This window comes from Odocoileus virginianus, chromosome 17 (genome assembly GCF_023699985.2).
Source record: "Odocoileus virginianus isolate 20LAN1187 ecotype Illinois chromosome 17, Ovbor_1.2, whole genome shotgun sequence".
In the NCBI taxonomy this organism is placed as follows: Eukaryota; Metazoa; Chordata; class Mammalia; order Artiodactyla; family Cervidae; genus Odocoileus; species Odocoileus virginianus.
The window spans coordinates 38,145,825-38,158,740 of NC_069690.1; the positions used below are offsets into that span (position 1 = coordinate 38,145,825).

Genomic DNA, 12,916 nt, shown 5'->3' on the forward strand with positions numbered 1-12,916 from the left:
GGATTCTCCAGGCACGAATACTGGAGTGGGTTGCCATGCCCTCCTCCAAGGGATCTTCCCAATCCAGAGTTCCAACCCAGGTCTCCCACATTGCAGGTAGATTCTTTACTATCTGAAGCCACCAGGAAAGCCCAAGAATACTGGAGTGGGTAGCCTAGCCCTTCTCCAGGGGATCTTCCGGACCCAGAACTGGGGTCTCTTGCATTGCAGTCGGATTCTTTACCAGCTGAGCTACTGGGAAGCCCTCCTTCATTTATATGCATCTTTTTTTTTTTTTTTTTTAAACATAGCTTTGTACTCATACAGTTTAGAATCCAAAGCAGGTATTTCTAAAACAATTTTCTTAAGGTCACATTGTGGTTTTCCTGGATTTGTAACTTGTCTTTGGGGAATAAAATTGTAGTAGTCTGTCTATGACATCCAGCCAACTTCTGTTAAAATAAATCTGAAGGTTTAGAAATGGGCAGCTGTAAAGAGATGGCATATGTGAATGTAGCCTGGGATATTAAGAGAAAATATGATTGAAATATATAAAATTAGGAGGGTATTGGTTAAGTTGGATAGAGCCTCAGAGATATTAGCATTAAGGGAGTAGTATTTCTTGAGTTTGGTAGAAGTAGTTTTAAAGAAAAGGAAATTCTGCTTAGATAAATTTATGAAAGTTAGAATAGAATTAAGTATACTAGGTATATTTCTGGGTGTGTTTTTTAACCTTTTCTAATTATAAAAATAATACAGAGTAAAAATGAGTAAGAAAATGTTAATTGATTGCTTTTGGACAGGTCCTTACTTTTATCCATATCATTCTGTACTGTATAAGTAATTTACTATATACTGTTCAAATTCTTTTTCTTAAAAAAAAAAATCATAAAATAATTGAGGACGTCCTCGGCAGTCCAGTGGTTAGGACTCCATGCTTTCACTTCAGTGAGCATGGGTTCAATCCATGGTCAGGGAAACTTAACATGCTATGCGAAATGGCCAAAAAATAAATTTTGTTTTAATCACAAAAAAATAAGTGAAAGAATGGATGTGATGCATGCCTATTGTGGAAGAAATGAAAATATAGATGAATAAGAAAAGGAAAATGACAATCACTTCTCTCCCACTCCCTTTCAGTATACTACCATTCATAGAAAATCACTATATAGTATTAACATTTTGGCATATTTCTTTCTGGTACTTCATAGATATTGTATTTATTTTAACATAACTGAGATCAAGGTGTATTTAGTGTTTTATAACTTGCCATAAGCAATTTCCTGTATCATTAACATGTTTTAATGACTGTGTATGAAGATAAATGAATCCAAATTTAATTTCACCAGTCCTTGTTGAGCAATTAGTTGTCAGTTTAAAAAAATACTATAATAGCACCACATTGAGCATCTTTGCATAAATCTTTGCATTTTGATTTATTTCTTAATATAGTTTCCTAGAAATTGAATTATTTGGTGAAAGGAATTTTCATATTTAATTGTAGATTGCATAATAATTTAGGTCCCACCAGTGAGTCCCATCTCACTTAATCCTCCATAATGTTGAATTTATCTTTTTAAAAAACTGTTATCTGATAGATGAAGTATGAGTGATACCATTATTTTGGATTGCATTCCCGTTTTTTCCCTTGTCTATGAATTTTACTAATTTTTCTCTTTCTTGAGTTGTCTCTTTGTATCCTTTATCCACTCCTCTTTTGCAATTCTAGTGTTTTCTTTTTTGTAGGAGGGCTTAACTAAAGCTAAGGTATTCTTTTAATCCAGTGGTTGTTAACTTTTTGACAGTCATGGACCTTTTAAAATATCTCATGGGAAAAAAATATATATATATCTCATGGATTCATTCTTCAAAAAAACATTTAAAATGTTATATGCTGTTTCAGAGTCCTTGAAGCCTACCCTCTAGACTAAGAATCCTTGCCTTTATGTTACTGAGAGAAGAATTTTAGACTGGATAGATCATAGTATAACTAGGTCTAGTGTTTCTTATGTCACAGAATTTGCCTCTCTCATGCACCATGCTGAAAGTGTAAAGAGAATGTGGATTTCAAATCTTTTACAATTCTCTTAGCCTTTTACGTACTTTTAAATTTAGGATGTTGAATTGGATGATTCATTTTTCTTTCGATTCTTAAATGCTATAAATTTCATTAATAGTTTGTACTACATGCAGTCCTGGCATATTATGTGAGTGCTGTTAACACTTCTATAAAGATGTCTACAAAAGTAACCTTAGACAGTGTGTAACAAATGGGCATGGTTGTGTATTACAAATAAAACTTTATTTACAGCAGTAGACAGAAGGGATTTGCCCCAAGCAATCTGTAATTTGCCCACTGATTTAGATCATAAAAGACATATACAACCTAATTGGGAGAGTTGTCCCCTTCAAGACGTAGGTAGTCCAAAGAGCACCAGGCTGTGGGTCAGAAGATTAATTCAAATAGTAGTTCTGTTATTTATTATTAGAATGGGCAAGTTACTCAGTTGCTGGAGTTTTAGTTTCTTCATATATACAATTAAGCATCTTTTTCTAGAGAGCTTATGGTCAACTCCAAAACTATATAAAAATTAAGGCATTGTTATTTCAGCATCCTTTTTCTCTTTTCTAAATTTTTTCTTTCATCCTATGTAGGAGCCTTTTACCTTGTGTTTGAATATATGGACCATGACTTAATGGGACTTCTGGAATCTGGTTTGGTGCACTTTTCTGAGGACCATATCAAGTCATTCATGAAACAGCTAATGGAAGGATTGGATTACTGTCATAAAAAGAATTTCCTGCATCGGGATATTAAGTGTTCTAACATTTTGCTGAACAACAGGTAACATAATAACCATATGAGGTTAAGCATTTTCTCCCTCTCTTCTGACACCCTTAGTTTCAGCTAATTAATTAAAGAGTTATAGATAGACCCAATAATGCAGGGTTTGTGTTTATGTACATCTGATGTCTGTACCTTAGGAACAACTTGTGATGGGATATCAGCAGAGTCTCAGACTCAGTCTTGGTAAGGAGCTAAAGGAGATAGGACTGTAAAGGTATTTTTTATTTTACTTGTAAAGGTTTTTTTAAATGCAAACATGTTAGAGAATCACCCGCATCCTGCAGGAATATTCAGAGAGCTTTTGCCATAGTTAGTAATACTTTTGTGGTCCTAGGCAAATTCCTACACACATTGAGTTCTTAAGGAAATTCTCCGTTGTTTCATTGAGAGAAACAAACCTGCTCTTATAGCTGCTTTTGAGACTTTCTTAGTTATCGAATTTCAGAGTAAACACAGTTGGGGACTGACATTTTTGCCAGCACTTACTCCTGGGTTTTAATAGTATAGACGGACAGGAATTTGGTAAAGAACAGTGTTATTTCTTCAGAAGTTTTTATCATCTGCTTCCTTCCTCTTTGGCTATTTGCTTAAAGTGAATTGGTGATATCACTTGTTACTCACAGTAGCCTTGAGTAATAGCCCTACATATTGAGGAATAAAAAGCAAGTCTGGAACCATTGAAATAAAGCCAGTGTTGGTTCTGTAGGTAATTAGGCTATTTATAGCCATCTTTGTCTGATGCAAGGAAATCCAACCAGTCCATCCTAAAGGAGATCAGTCCTGGGTGTTACTGGAAGGACTGATGTTGAAGCTGAAACTCCAATACTTTGGCCGCCTGATGCGAAGAGCTGACTCATTTGAAAAGACCCTGATGCTGGGAAAGTTTGAGGGCAGGAGGAGAAGGGGACGACAGAGGATGAGATGGTTGGATGGCATCACCGACTCAATGGACATGAGTTTGGGTAAACTCCGGGAGTTGGTGATGGACAGGGAGGCCTGGCATGCTGCAATTCATGGGGTCACAAAGAGTTGGACACAACTGAGCGACTGAACTGAACTGAACTTGTCTGATGCACTCTTTGTATTAAGTATTTCTGTTCAGTTCTGTTTAACAAACATTATCTATTAATATATGGGAATATAGAATGACTATGACATGTTTCCTGTCTTTGTGGAGTGGGGTGACCAACTCTTCAGGCTTGCCCAGGGCTGTCCTGGTTTTAGCACCTAAAGTCTCATGTTGGATGGTTGGTCCCTGGAGAGTTGCATTTAGTGGGAAGCTAAACAAATAAATTGCTTATTTTCTATAAACATTTATTAAACTGCCCCCTACCCCCAGATTTGGGAACATCTGGGAAGATGTGATTTCAGGGAATGAATAGGAATTTACCAGAAAGAATGACAACAGAGGGTTACATTTCTAGGCAAAAGAGATTGAATTTACAAATTCATATTTGTAAATTCACATTTACAAATTCACAAAATTTACAGAAGCGCATAAATGTGAAAATAACATAACATGTTTGAAAAACTGGAAAAGGAGTCAGTGTTGCTAGGGCATGAAGAGTGAAACACATAATGGCGAGATGAAGCTGGACAGTTGCAAGGAGCCAATTTAAATTTAATTTGTAAGAGACAGCCATTAAGAGGTGCTGGGTAATTTTTTGTTTTCAAATTATACAATTAATGCATTATTTCATTAATTGTCCAAATTATTGTAAAATTATTATTTGTACTTAAATACCTTTATGAGATAAAATGTGATATTGAAAAATTCCTTTCTGTCACTATATCTGTGACCCACCACAATTCTTATTAAAGCTGGACTTGCTTAAAACCATCTATATATACAGTAATAATGCATCAAAAACTTTAATGATGATGGCTATCATCTTGCAGTTTTCTGGACTGTAGTTTTAATATACTTTCTTCTGTTCCTTTTGCTCTTCCGTTAGGGGATGTGTAAGGCTAGGAAATAATTGTAGTCCTGTTTGGTGTCCATTCTGGTGGGTCCAGCTCCTCTCTGTCCCTAACTTCCCGAGTTCAGAAAGCTGGTGAGCTTCTAGACTAAAGTGAATGTTCTTTTCAGTTTTCTGAGCAGGCTGCAGGTGTCTCATGGTCTAGTCTGATCCAACCAGCCTCTGCTCTTGCCCATTTAGTTCTGTCTACACAGAGACTTTTGAGTGAGATGGCATAGAGAGGAGTCCTCAGCTGGATGAAGGAGGGAAAACAGTTGATGAGAGAGGGAGGATAGCGGGGTTGGGCTTTGTGATGTTTGTCTTAATTACACAACTATAAATGAAACAATATTATTTTAGATATAAGAGAGACTAATTAGTCTTCTGCTTTAGAAAAGTCACTGGATGGTCACTATATAGGGTGTGGACTGGGGGCCCACAGACTTATTAAAAATATAAGAAATGGTCTGTACTTAAACTAACCAAGGCATTGCTAGTAGAGGATGGACAGCATGGACTTGGTAGATAGTAGACTTGATGAGAGAGTGAATGGTGGGGAATGAATCAGTGTACTCACAGATTTCTCACTTGAGAAACTATCTAGATGGGCAGCAGAGTGATCAATATAGGGAATAAAGGAAGAATAGGATGCATCAGGCAAAAGAGGAAACCCCATACTATAATATATTCAGGGCACTATAATATATCCAGGGTAGTGATATCAAATAGGCATACGATCACATGAGAGTTTCAAACCAACAGTGTAGATTCAGGAGTTACCAAGCATAGAAAAGATATGAGAAGATGAAATCCGAGAAACTGGTCAGATAGATTGGAAGAAAATAAGGAAATATCATGAATGCAAAATTGGCAGGTTTAAGAAATGTGTGGTTATAGATGTCAGGTGATGTAAATAGGTTTTAAGACTCAAGAAGAGAATCTGAAAATAAAAAGGTCAGTGGTAAAAGTGTGGGGTAAGTGGGTAGGTAGCATAATTAATGGGAAGGTAATTGTAGTTTTGACTTTGTTTTTATTAATTTTTTATTAAGGATGCAGAGCTTTGAGCATATTTAAATGCTAAAGAAAAAGAAAGTCAATAAAGAGGGGAAAGTTGAAGATTCAGGAAAGAACCAAAGTAATTTAAAGGAACGAGGTTCTAGAGGGGATGGCATCAAAGCTAGAGGTGGTAGTACTGATTATCCTTGAACAGGAAAAGAGATTGACATATTTTTTCCTGTAATTGAAGGGAAAGGAGAAAGCAAGGTTAGAGGTGTAAATAAGTATAGGTAAAACAATGTTAAATAGCTCCCACTTGATGACATCTATTTCCAGTGAAGAAGGTTATTTACTGAGAGTAAGAGGGTACGAGGATGGATTAGGAAATAAACTAGGTTCTGGTGATATTTAGGTCTAACCTGATTTTCCATAACCATATATCTATTGCTATTTCTTTTAATAAATTTTATCATTTCCACCATCTTTTTAAAATTTTTATTTATTTAAATTTAATTAATTAATTGATTATTAATCATATTTATTTGTTTAGCTGTACTGGGTCTTTGTTGCTACACGTGGCCTTTCTCTAGTTGCAGTGTGCCGTGGCTGCTGTCTCACTGCGGTGCGGGCTTCTCACCATGGGGACTGCTCTCCCTGCGGGGTGATGTGGGCTTAGTAGTAGAGCTGCACAGGCTTAGTTGCTCTGCTGCAAATGGAATCACCCCAGAGCAAGGATTGAACCCGTGTTCCCTGCATTAGCAGGCTGATTCTTAAACCACTGGATCACCGAGAAAGTGCCTCTATTGCCCTTTTAATTTTTAAGTTGTACCATAGTAGAACTTACCTTGAGTCTTTGGATCAAAGTAAGGATGCCAAGGAATTTGAGGAACCCTTTTGGTCTCAATATAGGACTCAAGACAGCTATTTCTTTCCTTTTTGCTTTTCTCAGAAATTGTTTATAAATTGAACTTAAAATGTGATGAGGTATGGGACAAGTGGGTAAGGTGCCCATTATCTTTATTAGGAATGTTGAGTTGATTTAATGTAAAATTTTGTTGCTAGTAGTTACCTGGTTTTAATATTTTGTCCTATTGCTCAGATTTTGAGGAGCACCTCATAGAGTAGCCTATTTTCCCCCTCTTCTATCTCATTTTCCTGCTAGATCTGAGCTGTCAAACACCTGTGATATCCCCAGTTCTTTAAAAATAGTCAACTGGCTTTTCATTCCCCAAGAGGTAACACAAACTGTACACAAAAATTGAGATAAGTGTGATTAATCCAATAGTTAATTATGGTTTTTAAATAGTTTCCCAGCATTTTGTGTTGCATTTTATTAAAATATTACTTGATTCACTGTCAAAAGAAGGATATTTAGCAGCGTGAAACATGGGTGTGGTCTCTTTAACATTAACATTATATAACAATTAACATTTTGCTGTATTTGCTCCCTTATTTTTCTGCCTTACTTATTTTAAACCAAATTATATCAGTATGTTTGATCCTAAATACTCTGACAGAATTATTATATATTATCTTCTAACAGTCCATATTTTATGTTTTTTCAGTTATGTCAAAAATACCTTTTGTAGGGAGTTCCCTGGAAGTCCAGTGATTAGAACTTGGCACTTTTACTGTTGTTGCCCAGATTTAATCCCTGGTTGGGGAACTAAGATCCAGCAAACCCCATGGCGTGGCCAGAATAAAAAAACAGTCTTTTGTGGAGCTAATTTGTTCAAGCCAAAATCAGTCAGGGATTATGAGTTGGATTTAGTTGTTAGGACTCTTAAATCTCCCTTAATCTGAAATAGCCCATTCAGTTTTTCCCCAACCATAAGTATTTAATCTATCAGGTTCTAGTCACTGTTGTTTGCCAAGAAATAAATATTTAGTTAAGGAATCAAATCCAAAAACATAATAGTAGTCTAAAAAAAACTCCCTTAGGCTTTGTGGAATGGTGTGGTCAGAGAAACTTAATCTAGGAGAGTTACCGTTAAGAGCAGAACAAAAAGGTCTAAATTCATTTTTGTAATTCCTTTAACTCCTAAATTAGCACTTGACTTTTTTGTGTGTATGTGTGTCTCATCTTGCTGCACATGGGATCTTAATTCTCCGATCAGGGATCAAACCTGTGCCCCCTGCAACAGAAACTCCAAGTCTTGACCACTGGACTGTCAGGGAAGTCCCAGCACTTGACTTTTTAAGTGTAATTTGGAAGCTCCTGTTGTTACTTATGAAAATAATTATTTTTTGTTTTACAGTGGGCAGATCAAACTAGCAGATTTTGGACTTGCTCGACTCTATAATTCTGAAGAGAGGTGAGTCATTCATCAAAATTACATGTGGGAAATAGGAAAAAGTGCTTTTTATTCTTGGATATGCTAGTATTCTGTAAATTGCAGTAACTGAAGAGTTCCATAATTTTCTAAACGTGTTACCACCTAGATTTTAGACAATTCTTTCTGAATTCTTGAACCCGCTTTAGACTGAAATAAATCAACCCAAATTGGAATGGAAGTTATTTCTTCATCTTCTGTCCAGTTTACTTTTGAACTGTTAGGTTGCTATGGAGCTGTTTTGATGATCCCATCTCCAGTTGACAGCTGTTTTAATTTGCATTTAATTATACAAGTATTTTTCATCAGCAACCATTGTAAATTTATGTCATGGTTGTATTTTACTTTTCAGCCGTCCTTATACAAACAAAGTTATTACTCTGTGGTACCGACCTCCAGAACTTCTACTGGGAGAGGAGCGTTATACACCAGCGATAGATGTTTGGAGCTGTGGGTAAGAGTCCTTTCATCTTTTTTTTGTTTCTAACTGACATACTGATGAACTTGTGTCGTGTTTTATCTCTCCATTTGTTTTTTGCAGCTCTTCTTTAAGTTCAAAAGGATAGGGATCAACTTTTAGCCAGAGTTCAAAGAAATCTGTTAAATATTTCTTAGTATCAGACACATAGTTTCAAATAAGATTCATAGATTGCAATTGATATCTCATCTTTTAATTTTAGATTCCCCCTCCATCTCTCTTAGGTCCCCCCTCCTTATAATTTTTTTTTTTTAAGAAGAAATTGGTTTATTTGTCCTAAAGAGTTTGTCACCATCTAGACTTTGCTGATTGCATCCTTATGGTGATTTTTTTTAGCGTAGTTCTCTTTTTATTTCCTATAAATTGTAGGTGAATTCAGGTCTGATTCCCAATACCCACTGACCCTGAAACTATTCTACAGGTGGTTTTGTGTACTTCTGACAGATCACATAGTCACTTGTGAATCCTAGTTAGGGGTAGGAAGCGGTGGCAGCCTCTTGTCCAGAGTACAGGCAATAACTGGGTGTATTATCTGTAGAAAATTTAAAAATGATTTTAAAAAATCCATTACAAATTAGTCAGCTTTTTATTATCCTCTTACACAGGCAGTTCTAAACAATGTCTAGTAAAATATTCATCCCTATTGGAGTGGAGTTACATATATCACACACCATTTTATGTAATATGTAATTGTCTCGTTTGGAAGTGTTGTTAGCTATTAGTGGTCTGCATCCATCAATTCATTTGGGTTTTTTTGTGGTATGATAGTCTAATCATTTCATTCTTTCTTGGAATAAAGAAAGGTTATCTATTTGGCTAACCTTGGGTACAAATGATATTGAAAAGGCTTAATTAGGAAGTTACCTGGCAGTCCGGTGGTTAAAACTCCACATTTTCACTGGTGAGAGCATGGGTTCAGCCCCTGGTCGGGGAGCTGAAATTCCACAAGCCGCCTGGGCGGGGCCAAAAAAAACTTTTTTAAAGGGTTTTATTAAAGGTTTAAATCTTTCGTTTTATTTACCAGTTTTCAAAATAATAAGGTGGCTTACTGTTATCTTCCAAAAATGACCAAAGAGAGGTTGTTTGGGGTTTGATTTTTAGTCATTGTGGTCATTTGGTTTTAGTGTCATTATGAACTCATGGATTTAAACATATTTGACATGTTTTAAATGATAACTCATTAGAGTTATCATCCTTATTCCTCTTCAAACTGCCCAGTCTTCAGTCATTGGGAGTTTATTCAGGTTAATTCTTGTGACCTTTTGACTCAGCCACAGGGGAACTGATAGCCTCTATTGTTTGCTGGTTCTGGTCTCGTCTAGTTCATTTCCTGCCACAAATCTGGAATTGGCCGTTTCTCTGAAGGTGTCCTTTTAGTAGAAAATTATATTTAGAGACCACAGTTTGTATGTTAGGGGTATAGACATTTTAAATGGGTCATGTTAGTTAATTGTTTCTTAAGCAGTATTATTTATATATCCACACTGACCTTGACCTCCACACTTTAGGATTCTGACACATATACTTCACAGGGAGCATATCCCTTTTTTCCATCCTTTCTCTTCTCTATTAATGTCATTCTTCCAAAGGAGAACTTACAGGGCTTTTATTTCAAAATTCAAAAGGGTGATGGAGAAAGAGCTTAATTTCTGTAGTAGCCTACCCAACTCTATGAAGCTTTAGTTAAATTTTACTGACTCAAGCTGGGCATGTTTGTGTTCTGGACTATTTGCTTTAACAGTATTAGTGTTTAAGTTGTCACACCTAGGCTCTAAAGGTAACGCCCCATTAAGGTGCACAGGGAAAGTTCATAGCTCTGTTGGTATTATTTCTGTGCAATCTACCACCTCAATGCAGTAGCCAAGTGTTGATTACATAATGATGTCTTCCTCACTGAAGGACTAGAAACTGAAAACACAAAAACACAGTTGAAAATTAAAATTGTAGAAAATTATGCTTTCTTTAAAAGCCCAGCGACTCATTGAATTGAGATTTTGTTTGACTTTTGATGTGCACGTAATACTTTGGAGATCCGTGGTAGTCTCTCTGAAGATGTTTTTGTAGGATGTTCTTGGCAGAATTAATCAATGGAGCAGAGCAGTTCAGTGTGAAAATCAAGGGAGAAACCACACAGACTAGTACAACACATTGTACCTAGAGTCTGTAAACTCAGCAGGGTTGTTCTTTCTGTGTTTTATTTTACCTGTTGTGATAACACTGTATTTGGAATTTGATTTGGCAGTTAATATTAGAAACAAATTTTGCTTACACTTTTCTTTCTCTGGATAAGTTTCGAGAGCCTATTGGAAGTAAGAATTTGAGGTTAACAAATGCCAAAAGAAAGTTGCTGATAACTTTAAAAGCTACGTTTGTTTGCTTTCTCAAATTTTGTCAAGCTAAAGAATTTCAAAGTTAAACTGTATTATAGTCGTCCCTGTATCCACAGCAGGGTTGGTTCTAGGACCCCCCCTTCATGCAAAGTCCTGGGGATGCTCAAGTGTGTTATATTAAATAGTGTAGCATTTACATATAGCCTACACACACCCTCCCACCTATCCTCCACTATATTTTCAGTCATCTGATTGCTTATAATACCTAAACACTGTAAATGCTCCAATAGTTGCCAGCATGACAAATTTAAGTTTTGATTTTTTGAAGCTTTCTGGAAATTATTTTCTGAATATTTTCAGTTCATGGTTGGTTGAATCTGTGGATATGGTACCTAGAGATGTGGAGGGCTGTCTGTAAACACTGGTTTCAGGAGTATTTGTAAATAAATCTCATTTCGGAACACAGGCCAGAAAAGAGATTTGTTGTCCTTTTTTTTTTCCCTTCCTGTTTGAGAAAAATATTTCAGGTATAAAAAGTATAGAGTATTGATGTAATTTTTTTCATGTTTTAAATTTATTTTGAAATAATTAGAAAAGATACTAGGATAATACAAAGAATGTTAATATAGCCTTTATTCAGATTTACTAATTTTTTTAACCTTTCAATTGAGATTTATAATAAACTGCATATATTTAACGTGTATAATTTAAGTTTTGACATTGGTGAAACCACCACCACAACCAAAGTAATGTGCCGCAAAATTACCCATGTGTTCCTTTCTAGTCCCTCTTTACTGTCCATGTCATCCCATTCCCTGCACCCACTCTTCTGCTGTCTTCTTTAGATTGATTTATATTTCTAGAATTTTGTGGTAAATAGAATCATAATGTAGATGTTCTTTTTTCACACTGGCAGCTTTTACTCAACATAATTATTTGAAGATCATTTATGTTAGTTTTACTGATTTTTAACTTGCCACATTTCCTTCTTTAAATAATTTTATTTGTTTATTTTTGGCTGTGCTGGGTCTTCTTGCTGCATGGGCTTTTCTCTAGTTGTGACTAGCGGGGGCTAGTCTCCAGTTGCAGTGCTCAGGCTTCTCGTTGTGGTGGTTTTTCTTGTTGCAGAGCATGGTCTCTAGATGCATATGTGTATAATATATATATATGTACTTACATGTAATATAACATACAGTATATTCCTAGAATAAAATGTATGTTTGTATATGTATACTGTATATCTTTTTTTCAGGACCATTTCAAAGTAATTTTATATGGTAGTGATAGTGGTGTAGTTGCTAAATTGTGTCTAACTCTTGTGACCCCGTGGACTGTAGCCCACCAGGCTCCTCTGTCCATGGGATTTCCCAGGCAAGAACACTGGAGTGGGTTGCCATTTCCTTCTCCAGTAGTTTTATATACTCACACACTAATTTTGTCAGTATGCTCATAATGTCCTGGCAACAATACCTCATGTAATAGAGGATCCGGTCTAGTAGCACATATTACATTTAGTTTTCATTCTTTAATCTGAAACAGTTACTTGGCTTTTTTTCGGCTTTGATTTTGGCTGAAATTTTAAGTTTAGTTAATTTAAAATATCAGGTATACAACATAATGATTCAAAATTTTTGTAGATTATACTCCATTTCAGGTTACTGTAAAATATTGACTGTATTCCTGTCCTTGTAGCTTATTTATTTTATACATAATCCCGTACCCCTATATTGCTCTTTTCCAGTTCCTTCTCCCCACTGGTAATCATTAGTTTTTTCCCTATATCTGTGAGTTTGTTTTGTTTTGTTACATTCTTTCATTTGTTTTATTCTTTAAATTATACATATAAATGGTAATATACTGTATTTATCTGACTTATTTCACTTAAGCATAATACCCTCTAGGTCCATCCATGTTGCAGATGGGAGAATTTCATTCTTTTATATTTCAGAAGTGTTCTTTTTAAGGTATTACATTTGTACTCAAATGCACCCTGC

At 35.7% G+C, this 12,916-nt stretch overlaps 1 protein-coding gene across 13 annotated transcripts in view; it reads left to right on the forward strand.

Moving 5' to 3' along the window:
- CDK12 (cyclin dependent kinase 12) overlaps nt 1-12,916 on the forward strand; it is a 59,239-nt gene that overhangs the window by 15,407 nt on the left and 30,916 nt on the right. For all 13 annotated transcript variants that reach the window (XR_011492308.1, XR_011492312.1, XR_011492310.1 and 10 more), the window contains exons 6-8: nt 2,635-2,824; nt 8,040-8,096; nt 8,467-8,568. Coding sequence is in view for 5 of the 13 variants with exons in the window: in XM_070479400.1 (XP_070335501.1) it covers nt 2,635-2,824; nt 8,040-8,096; nt 8,467-8,568 (349 nt within the window). In the remaining 8 variants the exon portion in view is untranslated. The remainder of the gene's footprint in view (nt 1-2,634; nt 2,825-8,039; nt 8,097-8,466; nt 8,569-12,916) is intronic.